General features: G+C 38.8%; 1 protein-coding gene across 3 annotated transcripts in view; it reads right to left on the bottom strand.

Moving 5' to 3' along the window:
* The window catches only part of LOC105255972 (zinc finger protein 423), a 78,132-nt gene that overhangs the window by 1,074 nt on the left and 54,159 nt on the right, over positions 1 to 22,899 (bottom strand). For 2 of the 3 annotated variants that reach the window (XM_020029008.2, XM_025412912.1), the window contains 5 exons: positions 12,389 to 12,621; positions 9,613 to 9,755; positions 2,047 to 3,871; positions 732 to 1,814; positions 240 to 464 (listed from right to left, as the gene is read on the bottom strand). In XM_020029008.2, the coding sequence (XP_019884567.1) occupies positions 240 to 464; positions 732 to 1,814; positions 2,047 to 3,871; positions 9,613 to 9,755; positions 12,389 to 12,621 (3,509 nt within the window). Of the gene's footprint in view, positions 1 to 239; positions 465 to 731; positions 1,815 to 2,046; positions 3,872 to 9,612; positions 9,756 to 12,388; positions 12,622 to 17,703; positions 18,524 to 22,899 lie in introns of those variants that run through there. The other variant, XM_011265561.3, reaches the window with a different exon arrangement.

Here is a 22,899-nt window from a genome sequence, read left to right as displayed (position 1 = left end):
ATAAAGAGAAATGAATCTAAGAAAAATACGCAATTTCGCAACGAACCATCATCAAATTGCGAAAGAATCCAAATTTTATTCATATGCATGAAACAGGATGTTGAGGAATTCATTCATCTTGAAAAGTGTCTACTTCGTATTTGCTTTCGAACTTGTTTATCTGTTCCTTTTTGAGAGTTTACGTCGTTTTCCGATTATCGTATAATAGGTATTTTGTATAAGATACGTAGTTAAATTACCTGAAGACCAATAGGAGTTGTGAAGAGCGATTGACAGATGTAACAGCTGAGCGCAGCGCAGCCAACGAAAGTATGTTCTATTAAGTGAATTTGCAATTGCATAGGACTGGTAGCCTCAAATGAACATAAATGACACCGCAAGGCTTCCAGGGAAGCTCTCCTGGAAGTTTCCAGGTGTTCTTTTCTCACGTGTTGCTGGATTTTGGCTTCAGTTGGAAATGATACCTACAAATTTTATTCTTTATTTTAATATTTTAATCTACAATTCAAAATACAATTTTGTGAGAACATTTTCAAAAGATTAAAAGAGAAAAAATTCAATATTACAAATTGTTATCTTTATTGGAAAATATTCAAAAATCTTTTTTAAATTTTAATTTTTCATTATATAATAAACAAAAAAAAGATGAAAATTAATTTTTTTTGGTGTAATCTTGAATTACATGTATATTTAAATATTATTAAAAAAATCGCAAATTGCTATACACTAACCTGACACTGTATACACGAATAGGATGCCTTTGAACCATTAGTGCTAATCTTTTCATGTTCTGTGATTCTATGCTTCTCTGCCTCTTCGGAATCTTCAAATTTCACTCCGCATTCTTCACAACGTTTTTTATCCGTATTTCCCTCACTTCTGGATCGATTCTCTAGGTTGAGTCCTCTATCATCCCACTTGTCCTTGGAGCTATCCCATTGACCATTTTTGTTTGCGAACCACATCGTATCGTATTTGGCCCGCTCATAGGTCGTTGAGTTTAGAATAGGCAATCCCTGAGAGTGTCGCATATAGCAGAGTTTGCAGACCTTCAGCGATTGTCCGCTCGTACTGGCAGGATTGGGTGGCAGACTGACGAAATCATCAGCGGCAAAATCGCGCAAACAGAGACAGCAACCCTGACTCTGAGTTTTACCGCCACCGGGACTGGTCGGACTAGAAACAGCGCTGCGCGGTCCCGAAGACGTTCGCAGATGATGCCGTGCATGCAAACGACACTCTAGTTCGCTGATCAGCGTCTGCCGGCAAACAACGCATGGTGCGGGCAAATGAGGTAAAGAATTGTCCAATCGTTGTTGCGGGTCCACGTTTTCCAAGCTATGTCTTTGCACGTGATCCAGAAATTGACTTTCTGAAGTCAGGCAACCACGGCACACCACGCACGTGTCACTCAGTTGTATCTTGCAGTGCTTTTGGAGCTTGTGTTCGGCCAAACTCGCACTGGACAGACACACTTCGTCACAGATGTTGCATTTGTGACGTCCGCCGGGCTCGTTGGATGCGTGTTGGATCCTCGTATGAGACTCTAGCTCATTTCGCGAACGACAAACCTCACCGCAATAACCACACGTTAGGGTATTCAAGGTGGATAGACTCTTACTGGACAGTTTGGGAGGACTGTGAGCCAATTTCTTGTGTGCCTGCAGCTCGGCCTCGTTCGCGAATTCACCGCGTTCGCAGAGCTCGCATTGCTGCCCAGAAGTGCCATAGTTTGTACGTTTGTTGTTGTCGCGTTGATTTAAAGAATTGTTATTACTCGACGCTGGTGAGCGACCTCTCTTCAAAGATTTCGTCTAGAATTTTGGAAAAAATATCGTTTAATAAATAATCTTACTAAGATTTAAATATCTAATAATTTCATATTAATGTCAAGTGCGTGCAAAGAGTTAATTAGAATGTCTATTAATTGAGTTTTATATAAAATTTAAGAATATTTAAAAATTAAATAAAAATGTATCTTTTTGTTTAATTTTATTTTTGAGAGAAATTTTATTTTTTGATCTTCATAATGCAACAGATATTTACTTCCTCATGATTTCTGACCGGTCGATGAACGCGACCGTTCTCTCTCGAGTTACTTCTGACGGATGGCACCTGATGATCCTGGGTCGCGTGATGAACCTGGGCGACGTGTCGGTCCAAGAGAAACTCCACCGCGAAACCTTCCCGACAGATGGGACATCTGTAGAGATTGGTCGAGTGGCTGGCCAAGTGAAGCTGGAGTTCGAGTTCTGAACCGCAGCAGATTCCGCAGAACAAACAACGCGCGGCGACGCCACCACCGGGCGTCGAAGCCGGGCTCCTCGCGGCACCCATCGGGCTGCTATTCATCAGAGAGACAACGGGTGGAGGCGCGTGCACACTACGCACGTGAGCCGCCATTTCGGCCTCGCTCCTGAAGAAGCTCCTACCCTCGCTAGAAGCTGACGAAGCGTTTGCTCCCGATGGCGAGTTCTCATTGTTAGATACGGTGCACGTGCTGCACCGGTAAATTCGGCACTCCTGGCTGTGCTTCACTGCGAAGTGTACTTGTATCGCTACTCTAGAATCGAAAGTGTCCCGGCATAGAGCGCAACGATACAAATGATGCGCGTGCACGTCCAAAAGGTGCCTCTGAAGTTGATCTGGATGTGGGTAGAGCTTTTTGCAGGCACTGCAGGCGTATTCCTTGCTGACCTGGCTCAGATAGTGCTTCGTCAGGTGGGCCAGCATATCTTCGCGGTCTGAAAAGACCGCTTCGCATTTGGGACATAGATGTTGTCTGCCGGACATCTCCTGGTTACGATGGTCGGCCTGCAAGTGTCGCGCCACATGCTCGCGAAAGGATTCAAAGTCTTTCAGCGCTGCACCGCATTGACCGCATAACAGAGTATTAGCGGTGTAACCGCTAGCGGCATCCGAGGAAGATCTGGTCGAGTGCTTATTCGTGAGATCGGCGGCTTCCGGCGCGTCCCGGGTTCTCGATACCCGGGAGGAATCTCTCGCAGTACCGTCGTAAATGCTGCCGTTCAGCTTCGTCTCTCCGTAATCTACAGCGTGTGTCGGCGGCGGTCGGCGATTCTCACAGTGCTGGAGAACGTAATGCTCGGCGTAGGAAGCCGCCGAGGAACACGGAATGCTGCACAAGGGACACATCATCATCGCGCCAAAACCATCTATACGATGTATCGACAACAAATGATCGCGTAAGAGGGCCAACGTGGAGAATTTCATGGTACACTGATTACAGGTAAACCCGTTCTCGTAATGATCCCTCTCGGTAGCCGGCCTATCGCCTCGATCCTCGGACGTCGGATACTTGCGATCCAGTCGCTGCTCCTTCGTGACGTCCTGGCGATCCAACGGCTTGCAGGCAGCTGCCTGCTGTTGCTCGCTGGACGTTCTGCTCGGCGATGGCTGCTGCTGGGCCGGGCCTTCCGCACCGCTCAGGATCGCCTGGTGCATCGTGTGCACGTGCATCTGCAACTGTTGCATGCAGCTGAACGAGTCGCGGGTGCAATACATGCAGGCGAGTTTCAAGGGTGAGCTGAGAACCGGAGTGGTAGAAGCGCTGCCGGTGCCCTGCGATGTCTTCAGGACGTTCCTCGGATTCAGGCTGAGATTCAGCGATGGCGACGGCGACGATGGTACCGGTGGTGACGACGTGCTATGCGAGGATACGCTTCTTCTACCATAGTCGACGTCCTGAAGTTTGAGGCCGGCCGATTGAGACGACGAGGACGATTGGTGTTTCTTGTGAGACTGCATGTGTGCTGTTAAAGCCGCGGCTGTACTGTAGCCTCTCGTGCAAGCCGTGCATTGATAAGGCCTCTGGGTGTCATGCGTTTTCAAGTGAATCTTCAGGTGATCGCTGGGAAAAAGAAAAATGTGTTAAAAGCTCGTAATTGAAATTTACAGGATAAAAAATTCAGTTTGTAATTAAAAAATATTAATCTAGTTATGTAAGCGCGTTAAGTACACGGAGAAAATTTTACAAATCACATGAAACATATATTTCTTCTTACAACATTTATTATAAAGTTGGAATATAAATTAGGATATTTTTTTATTGTTATAAATATTATAAATTATACATTTGTTTTATTGTTTAATAATTTGTGCATAAAAATATTTAAATAATTATTAAATATTCATCCTTTGTAAAATATAATATGTATGTATATAACATTATTGAATAGAAATATATGTTAGAATTCCACGATTGCAAAAATTATATTATAATTTTTATTATAATATTTTTCCATAGTAGAAAATAAATGATTAAAAATATATATGATATACAAACAAATAGTATAAAATAAAAAATAATTTTAAGTAACATTCCTTTCATCGTACAAAAAAGTACGATGTACTAAAAAAAGATGTTTATTGTATTTAGTGTTGAAAATATAATTATATATAAGGATAACACACACTTTTATTTAGAAATATTTTACCTAATAATATTATTTATTAATCTTAATCGCATTTTAAGAGTAAAACAATAATAGCATCACTATAGTGACGATTATTTTACAATTAAATTATTTTCTATCGTTTTTTTCACAATTTTTGAAATCTCGATCAAATGCTATTTTTGTAGATGGATGACTGACCTATTATATAGACTAACTTAACTTTTAAAATGATAAATTGCCTTTTGATGTACAGAGAGATCGGAGATCTAATTCAGGAGATTCTATTTCCTGTGATAAACGATGAGAGTGTCCATGTATATTAACGTTTATCAGAAGCCGCGCTCTGTCAATCACACGTGGAAATAGATTCGTCGCGAACGACGATATTTTGATATCGGGCGCGGAAGTCGGATGTAAAACGATCAGAGTTGCATTGCGCTGCGATCTTTAATAATAAAACTGTAGGACGTGATCGAATGTTAATTTATCGGCGATTTGATATACTTTGAACGAGATACTACTTGCGCTCAACCTCGAAGATTGAATTTACGGTAAAGCGATCGACGAGTCAATTCACGAGAAAGAATTAAACGACGGGGAAACTAATGAAAATGGACGGCGAGTTCGTCCAAACTTGCTTAAAAATATTTTCCTCGGGTGCTAATTAAGTTTCCTACTAATAAAGCGCCGAATATATTACCTAGAAGGGAGAGATCGGTGAGATGCGGTCATATCGCCCGATGACATTTCCATACTGTTCCGAAAATGAATAAATAACTCTCGTATCGACAAATGAGAAAATCTAAAATCATTCTTCGCCGTTCTTTTACATAAACAACTGAATTATATTAGTGTATGAATTTTAAGCTCGCTATCGATTCTTTCATATTTAAAAAGTCTCATATTTAAAAAGCATCGTATAGAAAATCGTTATTTCGCGCTAGATTAAAGACAATAGAATAGCAAGTATCAAATGCTTTTGATATTAGTTTTCTTTTTTCGAAGCACATACTTCTTATTTTATAGATGGAAACTAATATTAGAAAAGATTGAAGTAAACTTTTTTTCTAAAGAAAAAATAATAAAAAAGAGATTTGCGCGTCATTTTTTGAGTAATTGACTCGCGAATTTTTTACCTTATCATGCGATTGTTAATCGGGTACAGAATACAGGCAATTAAGGTTAATAAGAATTTATTAATCCTCGCAAAAACCGATCTTTGTCAATTATAAAACAAACAAGTTCGCGAAATATGAATCTTTCGTATTACATTTCTTTTCTGATTCATCAATCTTGAAAAAAAAACACGCATTAACGATACATTATTTTTAATTGGATACTTATAAACGTGCACTGAGAAAAATCGTTTGATTGTAACAACAAGACGTATCTGATAAGAGGCATTTTGGTTAAACCAAGAATTTTTAGTTATCATGATAAAACTCGATTTTTTATAATTAGAACGTTTAACAGAATTTATCACAAGGATTTGATTAATATTTTCTAGTTGATCTATAAAAAATTTCTGATTATATATTAACTAAACAGTGATCTATTTTTTTGTAAATTTAGTATTATCACCCAGAAAATTTGGTAAATTTAACAGGAAGAAATTAATCATACTCATCTGATGATTCCTAAAGAAATTCTGACTCGTCCATTTTCCAACAGACATACTGGTTGAATTTACTAGATTTTTAATTAATGCAATCACAAATTTTTTCTCAGTGCGGGTTTTCGGAAATGTCGAACTCGAATAATCGAGCTCTCGAGGCTTCTCTATAGAATATCTACCCTATCCCTGCAAATAGAATATTTTCTATCGCGAAGAAAGGATTCGTCTGCCAAATAGCGTTGAGAAGAGGATACGGAGATTTCGGACAGGGTCAGGCGCGGGTAAGGATTCGTCGATTTTCGTGGTAGATTTCGCGAATGAATAATTCATCGTATGTGTGTGTGTGTTGATGGTGGAAAACTGAATTCGCATTTAAGGTGAGATCAGTCCGACGACGCGAGCGGTCAGCGAGCTGTCTCGACTCGCCGAAACGAAGACAGACGGCGAATTTACTCCTGCACTTTGCGCGTGAATTATTCATGCGCCACCAGGATTATCGCCCGGTGAACCCGCGGCTGTCCTATTATCGAGCGTATCGTTTTGCGGCCGACCGACCGACGACGAAAGAAGAAGAAATAAAAAAAGGAAAAAGTTGAAAAAAGGACGACTCTCAAAAGCGTGTAAAAAGCGTCGCGCTCGCTTAACGAAGAGAATGGACGACGAGACTCCGCGCCGGTCAAGCCGGTATTAAATGCCATTCGCGACGACTCGCATATTCCTGTTTTCACACTATTATGTGTTCGATGTCACCTTTCGATGTTGACCGTCTCCTCATTCGGCATAGATCGGAGGTGGCATTTGAATGCAGATTGAGATCGGTTTCGTTTTAATTGCACATTTTACATTCTCTTTACTTATTTTACTATTGTAATAAATGCGAAAAGACGAATAGATCTGTAACTTTTATCGCTTGAAATAATTTGGCTATCTATTGTTAAAGAAATAGAACGAGAAGGAATAGATTCAGTTATTTAATAATAGGTCTTATTAAAATGCACCTTATAAAAATAGAGTTTTATGATATTGATTTCTTTTTAAAATTTATCAAGTTATTATTACGGAAAAATATATTTTACCCCCAAAATTGACGATTTCCGTTATTGTTAAAAAAAATTAATTTTAAAGTAGTTACGTTTAATAGTAGAGAAAGAGAATCGAAGATCTTATTGGTGATTTTTAAGAGTCTAACTCACGTAGAGAGAGATATAGAGTTCAAGCGCGAAATGGCGAGCAGCCATTCTACAAGAAGAAGATCATGTTTAGGGTGCTGAAAGGAAATGGAAATAAATGGACCGTTAAACTCCACCCTCGTAAGATTGAAAGAATCACCCTATCGCGTTGATTCGTAGGTATGTTGACTGCTCGATCTCTAGGTACTCTCATTTTAAAAGTTTTATTTATGATTCAAATGATGCAATTTTAAAAAATGATCATTCATTATGTAATAAAATTATTATTTGATTCAATTACTCGATTTTATGCACTTTTTTCTCAGTTTTCACATGTCACAATTGCATGTCGATTTATCGTTTTATTCCAATAAGCAATTTTTATTTCAATTTTATTCGGTATCTGTATTAAATGTTTGCGATCAACTCTGACTGGGTAAAAAAATTTTGCACATTTTATTTATCGACAAAATTGCACATTTTATTTATCGAAAAAATTTTGCACATTTTGCACTTTTATTTATCGAAATTAGATTAGTGCAAGAAGCGAATAGTTGTTTTTATATAAAGTAGCTAAAGGTCGAATCGTGTTTTTGAATTTGTTATCGATGGACCATGAGAACTATAAGACTGCCGTAAAATGCAATGTTTCGCTGCCGCATTCCGTGAGAATAAAAACATCGCCGTGACGAGGTATTACTCGTAAGATACGTAAAATTTTCTGATTTTCCGGTTTCGCGATCGAATCGAATTTTGACAAGTCGAAACGTACTCAATGCGTTCTGGAACATATATAAATAAATTTTTTTAGAATTTCAGAGAATTAGTTTCTTAAATTTTTTGAAATAAAGAATTTATAACAGAGGAAAATCACTTTTTTCCGATATTAATTCAATCATCGATTTTAACTCAATTAAATAAATAAATAAATTCTGAGCATCATGGCATATTTTTCATATTTTGATCTTGCTGAGGTTCTCTTCGAATTAATAAATTGTAATCGAGACAATGCTGCATATTTGTTGTAAATGAAGAGAAGATTTTTCATAAAAAAATTTCACTGAGACACTCAGCGTGAGAACCACGGAGATTTTCACCCTTTTGTTGGATCACCCAAACTGACTGTTAAAATGGGAGGACGAATAGAGATGTGGCGTAAAGATCTTGCGGTACGATTGTAATAGCGGCTGACAGGTGAGAAGCAAGCCTCTGTTAGGACCTTTCTAACAACTCAATTCTTTGCAGTTCTGCTTCAGGATAGAATCCACGCGAGATTGCCATTTCGAAATTATTAATTTATATTCGCGCTCATCAAATTTAAATAATAACAATATTAATTAGGAAAAAGAATATATATCGCAGATGTGCGAAAGTGATTATTTCTTATATATAATATTTAATTAATTATATGTAATCGCGTGAAAATTTATTATAAATATACAGAAGGACTGGTATTAAAAGAATACTAAAAGGAAGTTAAAAAAATCGCGATTTTTAAATATTATATAATCTTTCGTCCAATACCGTTTATTTATTATAATATATATAATTGTGGAGTTTGATTTTTTTCCGGCAAAAAGAAGCTGATAAGGTCGCGAATCGCGATAGTGAGCAGAATCGTTCGAGGGACTCCTGTGTCATCGGTTGCAAGCGCGACTTTAACGGCCGGCGAAGGCGGACGAGCGGCAACGAGGCGCTTGACTAATGTTCTACCTGTTGTCCCGTAACACCTATGCGTCCTACCTGTCTGCTCACCTGGGGCCCCGCGGGGGCTCGCGAGCGCACACGCGTGTATCCAGTTAGAAAAAGGTACTTTGCGCGGGCCCTGTCTTTTTCTCTTTCTCTCTCTCTCTCTCTCTTTCTCAGACCCAGCTTAGCATTTCAATGCGCGCGGAGCGATTCAATATACCGAGAGGATAACGCGTGAGAAAGAGGGAAACAAACAGATGGATACGACGCGAGGAGTACCAAGGAGCGGGTAGGAGGAGAGGAGAGAAAGAAACAGAGCCACGTAAGAGAGTAAGCTTGACTAATGCCACCCGGGGCCATGGTCGTCGTGTGATCATTACTCATTTGTCACCCGTTGGATCGGCGTCCCTCGTGGAATCGGTCGGAGGGGCCCCGGTTGGGCCCCGTCGAGGACCTCGTTCAGCCATCTGTCGCGTTTATGGTTGTGCCAGCGCGATTGTTTCTTTTATGCCTTTCGATAATCTTTACTGGTTACGTTTGTGCCTTATGATTTTTTGTAAAATATTCCTTATCAATCGATCGATATTGAAGGAGAGAGAAGTAATTTGAAATAATTAGGGGGCAATTTTTTAAATTGTCAAGTCTCGAAGTCTTTGACTCATTGTCAAATCTGATTGATGGCTAATAATAAATAAGATATCATCGACAAGATTTCGCTTACCTCCTAGAGAAGGCAGCCTCACATTTCGAGCAGCGATATCGCCTGTCTCCGGTGTGCAGCTTTACGTGACGATCGCGACTGCGCTTGTGTTTGAACAGTCTGTTGCACCAACTGCACTGGTATGGCATCTGATCGCCGTGACTCTGAAATCAATGCAATCATTTATAGTATTAATTCTATCAAACGATGTATTCGAATCAAAAAGATGGGGCGAATAAAACAACAATAATAAGACAATGATTACATCGATATTAATGAGAAGTCCCGACAAGAACAGTCACCACGAATCATCTACATGGATATAACTTTCTTTTTATACACAGAAAAAAAATAAGTGTCAAATCAAAACTTATATACTTAAACTAACGCGTTCATTGTTTCGTATATACGCAACAATTTATAATCTTCTTAGAAGAATTTAATAATTTTAAATTTCAACAATATTATAGTCTTATTTTAATATTGTAATTGTCACCTTAAGAATATATAATTATTTAATTCTACTTTAAGAAAATTATAATCTTTGATTTACAAATATTATTTTCTATCTAATATTGTTTCTTTTCCGTACAAGAAAATTAAATTTTAAACACAAGAATATATTTTTCTTGATTAAACTTTATAAAATAGCTTCATTCAAGTAAAGAATAATTCAAACAATTATATTTTTCTTTAATTAACGTAATATAGTCTCAAGATTTTCATGTTAAAACTAAATATATTTTCAAAACAAGAATGTCCTTTTTTTCTGTGTATCATTACATTGATTTTATTCTCGAAATATCAATGTAAATTTCATATTAATACCGATATCATCTAGTACCGATCCTTGAGGAGATTATTGAATATCATGGATTCAACTATGTTAATCCACATGATAATAACGAAGATTTCACGTACTGTTTTTATCGGGACGTATTGCATCCTTGAAACTCGAGGAAAAATCACAGAATCTAAAATCAATAAAAATTCTACATGTCGCCTAAAAATTGCAACATACTTCAAGGTTCTATTAACGTGTATAGGACCAAGAGTCCATAGTTGTCTACGAAACGAATAGTTCAATCAACCAAACCTCAGAAGGGCACTCGTACAATAAGCCCGGTTCATGCTTAACATCTCAATGAGCTGTGCGAGTTAAATGCGAGCAGCCTCGTCGGACGCGCCCAGAAGAGTCGGTGGAAAAGGAAGAAGAGAGTCATAGAGCAAGGAGAGAAGGAGAGAGAGAGAGAGAGAGAGAAAGCGTCGGTTCTCTGTCGGCCTCGGCTCGGCCGCGAGGACGCGTCACCCACCCAGATCACGATGACCGATATGATCCCATACGGTCACCTTCTTTGTGCTCCCCCGCTCGCGTAAAACGCTCGTCGCACGCGGCTCAGGGGCACGAAACGGTGCCGCGACAAGGTAAGTAAGCTCGGCACGTACCGACGAGACCGTGCGGTCGACTTTCGAGCCGTCGGCTCCTTTGAAGAGACAATCTGGACGACGGGCGAGGCGATCGCCGCCTGGTCTCTCGCTTGGTCCGGTCGAGAAAGATCGGACGGACACGGTATGCCGATGGAACGACGAGGAGAAGGTAGTATATCCTGCGGTTCAACTGATCGGACCGGCAACGACGTTTTAGATCACTTGAAGATGAAAGATTGCCGAGAGAGGATTCGAGTCAAATGGCTGCATCAAGACATGTTGGAGTACATTAGAGATAAATTATTAGTTGACGAGATTTTAAATTAATTTGATAAAACTCGAGACAATTTTAGATCGTCCCGAATTTGCAATATTTTTTGAGCTTCAAGCATCCTCGAACGCGTCGACGTCGTTCAATATGACAAATTTGCAAAGATTGAGATTACCCGTCACGTCCCTCGGTAGAGTGAAACTAGAGTTGCGCGTAGAATAAATAGACAGTTATCTCTGGCTAGACTCGACGAGGACTTGATCTCTTGATTATCGGAGCCGTATCTGCGCGCGATTCAGCTCGCGGGTTACATATGTAGTGCACATACATGTATTCAACAACGGTCATCATGAGAAGGAACCGAAGGGGGCGACTGCCTGCCACCTGGACAAGTAACCTGATAACTGGTACAACCTGTTATGGGTACGATGCTACAGATTCTGACCCGACGATGACCCGTCCCGGGACGCGGAAGAACGAGCTTAACGTCACCGCCATGCAAAATAGAAAAAAATCCGAGAAGAGAAAGAGAGAAAGAGAGAGACTCGCCACGCGTCTTCCAGGAGGTTCGCAGGAGGAAACGCGTTAACCTGCCCGCATACGGGACTCGTCAACCTGCAGAATCACACCTCGGACCTTTTCTCACACCGCGTGAAAAGAGAGCTTTACTCGCGGCATACGTGGCGCGCATATTAAGTGCCTGTGACGAATGAGGTCCTCTTGGTTTCGTTTCTTCCTTCTTCTCTCCGCACTAGTTTGACCCCAATATCAATCTTACGCTATCGCAAGTCGATGCAAAACATGCTCTTAAGTTGTAGTAATTTTTATAATATAATTTTTATCATGTATCTTTTTAATGTGTCATAGAAGAATGCGGAGAAAAATATGTGGACACGAAAAATTGATCTCGTAATTTATGCTAATTTAATTTTCGAAGTAAAATCCTTGATTCTCTTCCAGACTTCTTTTTAAATTGCAAAGATCTTCATTTCTATAGACATTTTATCATGCAAATAACTGCAGACGTATTTATCAAATTTATCAACAACCGATTAACAACTGGAGAAATCTGGTGAATCGAGGAACCTGTGTCTTTACCTGTTCGTGTTTCTTCAGATAGCTGAGACGCGGAAACTTCCTGTCGCAGAACTGGCAGGGATAGGGGGCGGCGGGGTTGGTGCCGTCGGGATTGACGTCGATGTCGACCTCGGGCTCCGACGGAAAGCTCGCCGACGTTGGAGTCGCGCAGGAGGACGGTGTCTCGCCGCCGCGACGTGAGTTGGGCCCGCCATCCTCGCTGTGCCACGAGGAACTTCCGGTTCCTAACGCTTCTGCAATCGAGAAAAAAAATAAAAAATAAATACTAAAAAAATAATCTTGCAATTATAACAATTTTCTATTAAAAAAAGCTAAAAAATTAGCTGACATAGATAAATGATTGGATTAGACAAACATTGTAATATTGCATATTTGCACTTGATCAATCTAGATGATAAAGACTGAATTTATATCTGAACCATTAATGAAAGAAAATTTTTCTGTGGTGACTATTCATATTAAAGCTAATCATATTTATTATCAAGTTGAATTATGATACACAGAAAAATTGTTTCTCATGAAGAGAGTTCTAGCAGTAATATTGAAACTCATATTTATTCAATGCAACGTTTATTATTTGATATAACAGGACCTACATTTACTAAAAGCCACTACTAGAATTTGTTACTACAAATTCTGCATGTTACAATGTTTTAGCAGATACATAAAATATAGTAAATTTTTATTGTGACTTTTAGAAATTTATCTACTTCAGTAAAATTTTTCCGAGTGTTCTGGAAATCCTACGTTTCTTTATCGAAAATCGAACTACAGGTTTACTTCACGCTGAGAAAAAAATCTGGTTGCATTAATTAGAAATCTGGTAGATTCAATCAGTATGTCTGTTGGAAAATGGACGAATCAGAATTCCTTTAGGAATTGCCAGATAAGTATGACTAATTTCTTTCTGTTAAATTTACCACAAATTTTCTGGGTAATAATACTAAATTTATAAAAAAATAGTATCCATGTTTAATTAATATAACAAGAAGTTTTATAGATCCAACTAGAAAATACTAACCAAATCCTCGTAATAAATTCTATTAAATGTTCTAGTTATAAAAAATCGAGTCTTATATATCGTGAACTAGAAATTCTGCTTAGTTTAACCAAAATGCCTCTTATCAGATACATCTTGTTGGTATAATTAAACGATTTTTCTCAGTGCAGAAATGATTCGCTTCGCTCTACTGGCGGGACCAGTTCTACGTAACAAGGCGACCTTACGAACTCGCGTCATATGTACGCGTAACGACATTACGAATCTGGTCTCACCTCGTCCGTGTTATGCGTGTCCCTTTACATCGTCCTCGTAACGACACGAAGATGCTAAAAACTCGTGCCATTAACCCGTGCTTGCTCCGGTAAAATCGTGCGGTTTCGCGACCCTGAATATTCAACAGGCAGGATATTCCTTGACGTTTCATTTAGGTCTTTGTTGGAGCAAGAATCTTTTCGCAGTGTACACGAATAATATTTATAAGACGAATATATTCATACATTTACGCTAATTAATTACTTCAAATAAAATAACGCAAAAATAATCATCACACGAGAGAATATATATGCGTGTAAGATTATCTTGGATACTATTTAACGGAAATTACACATTGTAACGTACACCTTCAGAGCGTGAAATGATTCGGAAGCAGTGACCCCGAGACGTCGGATAACTTACGGGAAGATGAAGGGGTCAAGTGAGGAAAGCCCCCGCGTGTCCGTCACAGAAAATCCGACTTATCCTCCTCCGCGTCGAGGGAGAGCGTGTCGCGCCGTTACTTCCGGCGAAGAATCCACACCGGCTAATCACGAATAATTTATAATTGCCTGGAATGAGGACTAGAGAGATCCCACCGACTCTCCGAGGAGAGTAAAGGCGAAGAAGTGACGCGCGCGTAAATGGTGGAAATGACTCGGCTAGTTGGCCGTTTCCTCATTTGTCGTCGGCTCCTCCGTCGACGGTCGCGATGGATCGACACCCACGAGTCGATTTAAGAGATTTTGCGGAATCCCAGTCCACGCGCGAGACAGAGACCGCCACCCAGAAGAGAGACGAGCGATCGGAGCGGTTACGTCTCGTACGTCCGCGTAAATCGCTCGCATCCTCCACCCACGCGTCATCCTCGCGAGCCTCGTCGCTTCCTCTCCCCCAGAAGGATGGTCGCCCATGCGCCACTTTTTTACGCGTACATTAAGGCGTGGACATATGTAAAATTATATATTTAAAATTATATATGTTTCTAAAAAAAGAGAATGAATCGTGGATACTTTTAGAATTTGAACTCCTCCCCGTCTTCGAAAATTAAAATTCTCAATCCAGAGATTTACTAATACTAGTTATCGTTAATATTCTATGTTTTTAGAGGAGAAAACAAGGCAATTCGAGCACTCGTGCTCTGTATTCAAAAGATTTCACGTTGCGCAACGTGTGCGCACCTATCGAGGTGCTCGCCCAATTGGCACCGCGACTGATTCACGCGTTCCAAGGATTCTTCAGGGGTGCTTCGAGAGAGCTCCGAGTCGGAGAAAGGTTGTCTCGTCTCGGAACGTGACTGATTGGGCAATAAATACAAATCGAACTGGGAACAATTTCTGGCCAATTAAACTGTGAACATATATCAAGCCACATAAGTAGGAAATACTTAAACAACGAACTTGTTGAGTGCCATTAAATTTTCAATGATGAAATAAATAATTATAATATTCAAATAAGATTTAAGAAATATTTTTCCTTTGAAAATTTTCAAGAACTCTTCGACGTAAAATAATTTTTGAAAGAAACATCTAATACACGTCATCTGGTCTAGATATGCGGACATCTTATATATTTCCTATGCGTGCCAAAGAGGAGAATAAGATATCGGGGGAGAAGCGAGAGGGTTTGATTACGGAAAGAATCGGAGAAGGAATTCTCTCGGGAGGGCTCCTCTTATTTAACTCGCGTGCAATCGGCGACGAATGTGTCATCGGGGCGAAAATAGGCGCATTTAACGGCCCGACCTACCGATGCACGCGTTGCCGACCTGCGTCGCTGACAATGCCGTTGTCGCTTCGCGACTATTTATAGAAGCGCTTCGACGACGCTTATTAATAGGGGCCCGACTTAACGCCTTCGTTAATTGTCCCTTATGTTGGACCGCGCGCCTTACGCGGATTTTTACGCTATTGGCGTAGCGCGAATTTTCACGCGAGCTATAGAATTTATTCTCAGCGAGAAAAGTATGCACCTCTTTTTTCATCATATATATCTTTTAATTTCTTAATTAAACGAATCCTTGGAAGTGTGCGATTCCATCCATTAATGTTCTTGATTTAAAAGATTGATTTAAAAGATTTTTCCTCAGTAAAAAAGATTATTTTTCGCGATATGACAATTTTTAAATCGCGACTAGTTCATTAAATGTTGCATTATATAATTCACATGAAAGTAAATAAAAAATGAGATTTTATTATATTCTTGTTTCCCAAAGATTCATTTTTGTCGAAAAAATCTATAGATCTATAGATGATGGAAAGATGATGGAAAAAATCTAAAAATCTATAAATAAAAGATGATGGATTTTTTAATGAAAAAATAAAATCCATTTATCTCGAAATGGAACAGTGATTACAATTGTAACTAATATATAGAAAGCAGATTATCAGAAGTGCAAAAATCCATCATCTTATCTATAGATTTTTTCAACCAAAATGAATCTTTAAGAAACACAAGAATATAATAAAATCTCATTTTTTATTTACTTTCATATGAATTATATAATTCAACATTTTAATGAGCTAGTCGCGATTTAAAAATTGTCAACTTATCGCGAAAAAATAATCTTTTTTACTGAGGAAAAATCTTTTCTTTCTTGATAGAAAATTATTGTACTAATTTACCGGGATGTTTGGATTTTAAACGACCGTGTCGGACGTCGACATTAGTAGCTCGACACCAAGCAGCATGTTTCGCGATGAATATTCACACTGTTCACTCGCAATTATGAAGTGAAATTATCGTCGCTGTTACCGGCGACAGAGTTTAATAGCGCGTTCGTCAGAAAGCCGTTTTGTATCAACTTATTTCTGGCAAATGTCATCAATCGCGACACGCTTCGAGGTGTAACGTGTGCCCGTGTGTTTATGTACGTGCGTGTGACTACAGATCGGATATTTATCGCGCGAGAATGAGCATTTGTCACAGGGAGACTCGTGCGAGTAATAATATTTCATGTTGGCTCGCCAAGCTCAATTTACATGTAGCCGACAATTCCTTTGAAACGACTACAGCGAGAATTTGAAAATTCTCCGAAAAGGAATATCGGAAATTAACAGAAAAATAGTAAGTAAACGGATTTTCATCCTGAGCGAGTTTGCTGAATGGTATTAAATTGCGCGGCTCAAATTTGATTAAATTTCATTAAATTTCATTAAATTTTTAAAGATTTATTATTTATATAGAGAGTACTTATTTAATAATATTTTGATATATTTATAAAACTTAAATAGTAAATGAAACAATATACCTTAACGATTTTGCACGTATAATCATCAAGTTTATGTTACAACAAAGTATAATTAATCAGTGATCAAGAGATTAGAAATGAAGAATACAAAAAAATATTGATGCTAAAGATAATGAAATAAGATCTAATGATATAAACGGATTATATTCTTTTTTTGTTTACGTTTTTATCATGACAATCATTATGTTAGAGTGATAGCGTTGAATTAAATATGAAGTGGATTATGAATAATAAATCTTTCTGCTGCTCAGAGCAGATAAATACCAGAAATATAAACACAAAAAAAAAAGAACAAGAGAATGAAAAAAATTAGGAATAACATGTATAGCTTACTTTGTCTTACACTCTTATAACATACGCACATACACGCACAATTCGTTCTATATGTATATAAATTAAATTTCAAATTTTATTTCTATCAAATAAAGATTCTCAAACATACCAATGTCAACATTTGTCAACTTTAATTACATATTTTGTCCTTTTAATAAATTAGATGCTGCAAAATCTACAAATTCATCAGATAAAATTCTTCGCGTAAATCTAGTAAAACTCAAAAGCGACGAGAGAGAGAGAGAGAGAGAGAGAGAGAGAGAGAGAGAGAGAGAGAGAGAGAGAGAGAGAGAGAGAGAGAGAGAGAAAGAGAGAGAGAGACGAATAGAAAATTTCATGAAATGAAACACGAAAAGGATGACGATGGAACTACATTTTGTGGAAAAGTAAAGGGCTCGAGGAAAATGAAAACTCAAAAAGGCAGATAAAAGAGATAACGAGGCGAAAAAGAGATAGAGAAAAAAGTTGCATTCAGACCTTTAGACTTGTGTTGCTCGTCCTGTGACGGTTCTTTGTGTGCGTGGATCTTGCCAATCAGCAGCTCCAGCCGTGAGCTGTTGCCTTTGAAGAGCATCTTGTCTTAAGTCTTTCAAGCTGCTTAGAAGTTCGCTGACGCGATGGGCTTCACTATCGATCGGCTTTTTTATTCGATCGCTCTTTGATTCGTCACTAAATAGTTCACTACGTATTTGATACGAGTGTCAAATTTAACTGTCATCACCAAAATGTCAATATAAAAATTGGTATCTCGATTACTGGGCGCTATTGTTAAGTATATAAGTTGTGTACATATGTAGGGGAAGGTGATCCGATCTGAAAATCGGCTGAAGTTATGTTCGATCAGATAAGTCCGCTGATGCGAGACTGACTGATTATAACGAGACGTCAATCCAAGATCGCACCAATGAACGTCATCTATCGAGATGACACTACAAATCTAGATGAATTCACATGTTAATTAACTTCTTACGATCTTGATTCAAAACACTGTTCGTTCTTATGTCCTTACTTAATGTGTATTTAAAATAATTTATTCTCACCACACACAGTGCACATCGAATCCTAAGACGAGCGAGTTCTGTTCAATTACGTTGGGGATTAAATAAATTAAAATTCACGTCAGTGTCTCTCGATCCACTTCTCGATTTTACGTTCCGTGCGATCTTGATTTCAGCGAGCACTTGGTCCAGCAACTGATATCCGTGTTATTGAACTTCACTGGATCCCATCGAATCGCGCACGGTCGTCAATCGATCCACCGTCGATCGCGATGCTCCGAGAACTGCGAGCCTCGTCAGTCGACATCTCGGGCGATCCCGCATCGAGAGGCGAGCGCGCGTCAAGAGGGTCTCATTCGTTGACTATTATCGCGCGCGATGGTAAAGCAACACACATACATGCGGTCCAGGTCCTTCTCTAACGTGAAACGACGGCGGGAAGAAGACGCGATGAGAGAGGGGACCAGCGAAAAACCACCACCAAGAGAGAGTGAGAGGCCAAAGGGAGTCCCCTGGGAAACCAGCCACCGCATTGGACGGTAGGCGGGATCACACACTAACGAGCACCACCTTCCGAGAACCACCACCTGGCACCTATTAACCTTCAACCAGCTCCCCCATCTAATCCTCCACCTCCACGCGCGGACCCCGAAGAGAGGATGCTTTACGAGCGAGAGCGGTCGCGATTCGGTATCGCCGGGGATCGCACCGTTCATGATCTCGCAATCGCGAGCTTGTGGGTTCTTCACTTTCTCTCGTAACCCTCGCGTTCGCCTGCTCTTTTTACGAGGAGACTTCAACAGGCGAGAGAAACTTGATGAGAAACGAGTTTTCCTACCCTTTCGAAGATTGTTATGTAATCGAAAAGGAAATATTAGAGAACGTTGATACCACAGTAAAGATCGAGTTTCCACTTTATTTACAATTCAATCAACCATGCGGGTTCGTTCAAAATCTTCAATTTACAAATTTTCCCGACTATTTCTTTCCCGATCATTTCTTCGCACCCAGCAGTGATCTGCGCGAATAATCGAACTCTCCGTCCAGCGAATTCATGGCGATTTCGTACGCAAGACGATTCATTATCCGCTAATCCAACAAAAGCCTCGATCAGGAAACTTTCAGCGAAGTATTCAACCATGAAATAGTTCCGTTATCGGTCGATTAACACCGTAGAAAATGAGTCTTTGCTTTATTTGTAGAAAATTACTCACGATATTCGAAATATGATATAGTTAGGGGAATTAGATATAGTATTGGTAAGAATTACATAAATTGCACGTATCAACAAAATTCTATTATATAGATATTTAATAATTATAATTATTATATTAATGACAAACTATTATTGTGATAATTAATATAATAATTATAATCGCTATTATTTTTCTATAATTTAAATTTGAAATAATTGAACTATATAAAGAGATGTGTGTTTTGTGCGGGATAGTTTTTAGCTTTGACAACAACGGGGTGGTCTGAATTTACGCGACAGGGTTCTAGAAGAAACGTCAAGCAGGAAGAAGCAGGAAGCCAAGGAAGAAAGAGGGTAGAATGGGAAAAAGAAAGGAGAATTTCGGGAGAGAAGGACCCCCAACGAATCCTGTGAAATCACGCGGAATGGATTCTCACACGCGGCTGGAGCTCTGTACCACCTTATGAAGGTACGCAACAGCGTGGCACCCTATGGGGGGAAACCCATAACGTACGCGACCCGTAAGCCGTGTCACGGGAAGGCGCCGGCGCCCACCCATCGCGATTATTTATCTCATTGCGATCGCGGCATTAGGTGGTCCATCAAGTTTTTTCTTCGATCGACGTGTCACTCTAATTCTCCCGCAGAGACATATTTTTCCACGTGTCACCCTTTCTTTTTTTCACACATGTACATTGCTAAAGAAATATTTGATTATTTCTTCAAGAGATATAATATTTACGAAATTGATCTTATTTACTATTTATGAAATTTTTTAATAAATGACAAAACATTTTTCATCTAAATTTCAGATAGAATGTTAGCTTAAGTTTTAATATATCGTTAAATACAATTAATAATAATTTTTTAAAAATTAACGAACAACGAGCCTAAATATTTTTGCTAAAAGGAAATTGATTTCAAAAATTCGTCAACTTATCAAAACATTCTATCTTTTACATATATATCATCAGAATTTTTAAGGAAATTTTCTTCTCTGTCAAGTCACATAATTGATATAATATATTCATACTTTTGTATAAAAAAGCTCATGAAGGATTTAAATCGTATTAATATGACATAATTCTAGCCCGATCTTTTCGCAATTTTCTCGCGATGGATTCATCGAGAGATCGTCTTCCATAGTTTGCGGTGTCATCGCGGCATGATCAATCTATCGCTGAAGTGGACCGGATCATGCAAACGAGTTTGTTCGATCCCGATCGAGACGAAAACCGTGTGATCTATCCTACCAGAGCGAAACCATAAACCAAGAGATAAAAAAAAAACAGAGAGCAATAGAGAGATGCTCTTTAGAGATCATCGTCTTAGGCACGCACGTCCCAGCATGCTCGAGTAGTCTTAAGCGGCTGCACGATGATGCACTTATCTACGATTATTATCTGCGCTCGCAACAATTTCACGCTTTTAACAGCGAGACTCGTCGAATCCCGTTAACATCAGTACTCGTAAAATTAGCAACGAACAAGAGAAGAAGCGAATTTGTTTGTAGGGCGATAGGTCGTCACGGATGATCACAATGATCAGTACAATCGGCTTCTGCTCGCACGATCATCTGCCATCATCGAGGAAGAATTACAAGAGTTACGAGAGTTAAAAGGGATAAATAAAAAAAAAGCCACGGGATATAAACGATGATATTCTGACGCAGCAACGAATTCTCCGTTACTCGTTGTGGGAGGCACATTTAATAAGGCGCATGTGCGAGCCGAAGACGATGTTACGACTCCGCCTACGCCGCTCTCTAACGCGATGCTCGTACGCGTTTTCCCTGCCGTCGCGCGTCCACGTTTCTGCTCCACACACGCGTACGTCACCACGCACGCCGCGATCTGAATCGCGTGCTATCACCCACACGAGCGCGTCGACTCCCACCACTCTACCGTAGGATGAGCCACGCGCGATTTCATTCACGGTTACGGCGAACCGCGCGTGTATTAGGCGATGTCCCTATATGCGTCTCCCGTCAATGAATCAGCTGATAGTTATCGGTTCATATATCTGTACGCCAAGTCGCGCAAAAGGAACGTCTTATACGATGGAATATCTATCTTATCTATTAAAATGATAAAAATTATTAATGCCATGTGGAAACTTTGTCTTCTTGAGTTAAAATAAAATAAAAAAAAAAAAAAAAAAAAAAAAAAAAAAAAAAAAAAAAAAAAAAAAAAAAAAAAAAAAAAAAAAAAAATGAAAACTTCTTGAGTTAAAATAAAATAAAAAAATATTTCACACCTTTAGTGTACTAAATTAAATTATCATAGATAGTACAGATCTTCGTGGAGAGAATACGCGTCTCCTATCAATGAATCAGCTGATAGTTATCCGTACGTCAAGTCGCGCAAAAGGAACGTCTTATACGATGGAATATCTATTTTATCTATTAAAATGATAAAAATTATTAATGTGATGTGGAAACTTTGTCTTCTTGAGTTGAAATAAAATAAAAAAATATTTCACACTTTTAGTGTACTAAATTGAATTATCATAGATAGCACAGATCTTCGTAAAGAGAATACGCGTCTCTCGTCAATGAATCAGCTGATAGTTATCGGTTCATATATCCGTACGTCAAGTCGCGCAAAAGGAGTGTCTTATACGATGGAATATCTATCTTATCTATTAAAATGATAGAAATTACTAATGGTGTGGAAGTGTTGCCTTCTCAAGTTAAAATAAAAAAATATTTCACACCTTTAGTGTACTAAATTAAATTATCATAAATAGTACAGATCTTCATGGAGAGAATACGCGTCTCCTATCAATGAATCAGCTGATAGTTATCGGTTCATATATCCGTACGTCAAGTCGCGCAAAAGGAGAATCTTATACGATGGAATATCTATCTTATCTATTAAAATGATAGAAATTACTAATGGTGTGGAAGTGTTGCCTTCTCAAGTTAAAATAAAAAAATATTTCACACCTTTAGTGTACTAAATTAAATTATTATAAATAGTACAGATCTTCATGGAGAGAATACGCGTCTCCTATCAATGAATCAGCTAATAGTTATCAGTTCATATAATCCGTACGTCAAATCGCGCAAAAGGAGCGTCTTATATGAAGGAATATCTATCTTATCTATTAAAATGATAAAAATTATTAATGCGATGTGGAAACTTTGTCTTTTTGAGTTAAAATAAAATAAAAAAATATTTCACACTTTGAGTGTACTAAATTAAATTATTATAGATAGCACAAATATTCGTAAAGAGAATACGCGTCTCCCGTCAATGAATCAGCTGATAGTTATCGGTTCATATATTCTTATGTCAAGTCGCGCAAAAGAAGCTTCTTATATGATGGAATATATATCTTATCTATTAAGGTTACTTTTCAAAACGCAAGTAACCAAGGAAAATTTTACTCGATGGCTAATTCGAACCAATCGGACACGCTTAAAAGAGTTTCGGAACGGCTATCGAATAAAATTTTCTTCGGAGAGTACGTTTTGGA

The sequence above is a fragment of the Camponotus floridanus genome, unplaced genomic scaffold (assembly GCF_003227725.1).
Source record: "Camponotus floridanus strain SB8 unplaced genomic scaffold, Cflo_v7.5 scaffold59, whole genome shotgun sequence".
Classification (NCBI taxonomy): domain Eukaryota; kingdom Metazoa; phylum Arthropoda; class Insecta; order Hymenoptera; family Formicidae; genus Camponotus; species Camponotus floridanus.
This window is presented reverse-complemented; position numbering and strand designations above follow the sequence as displayed.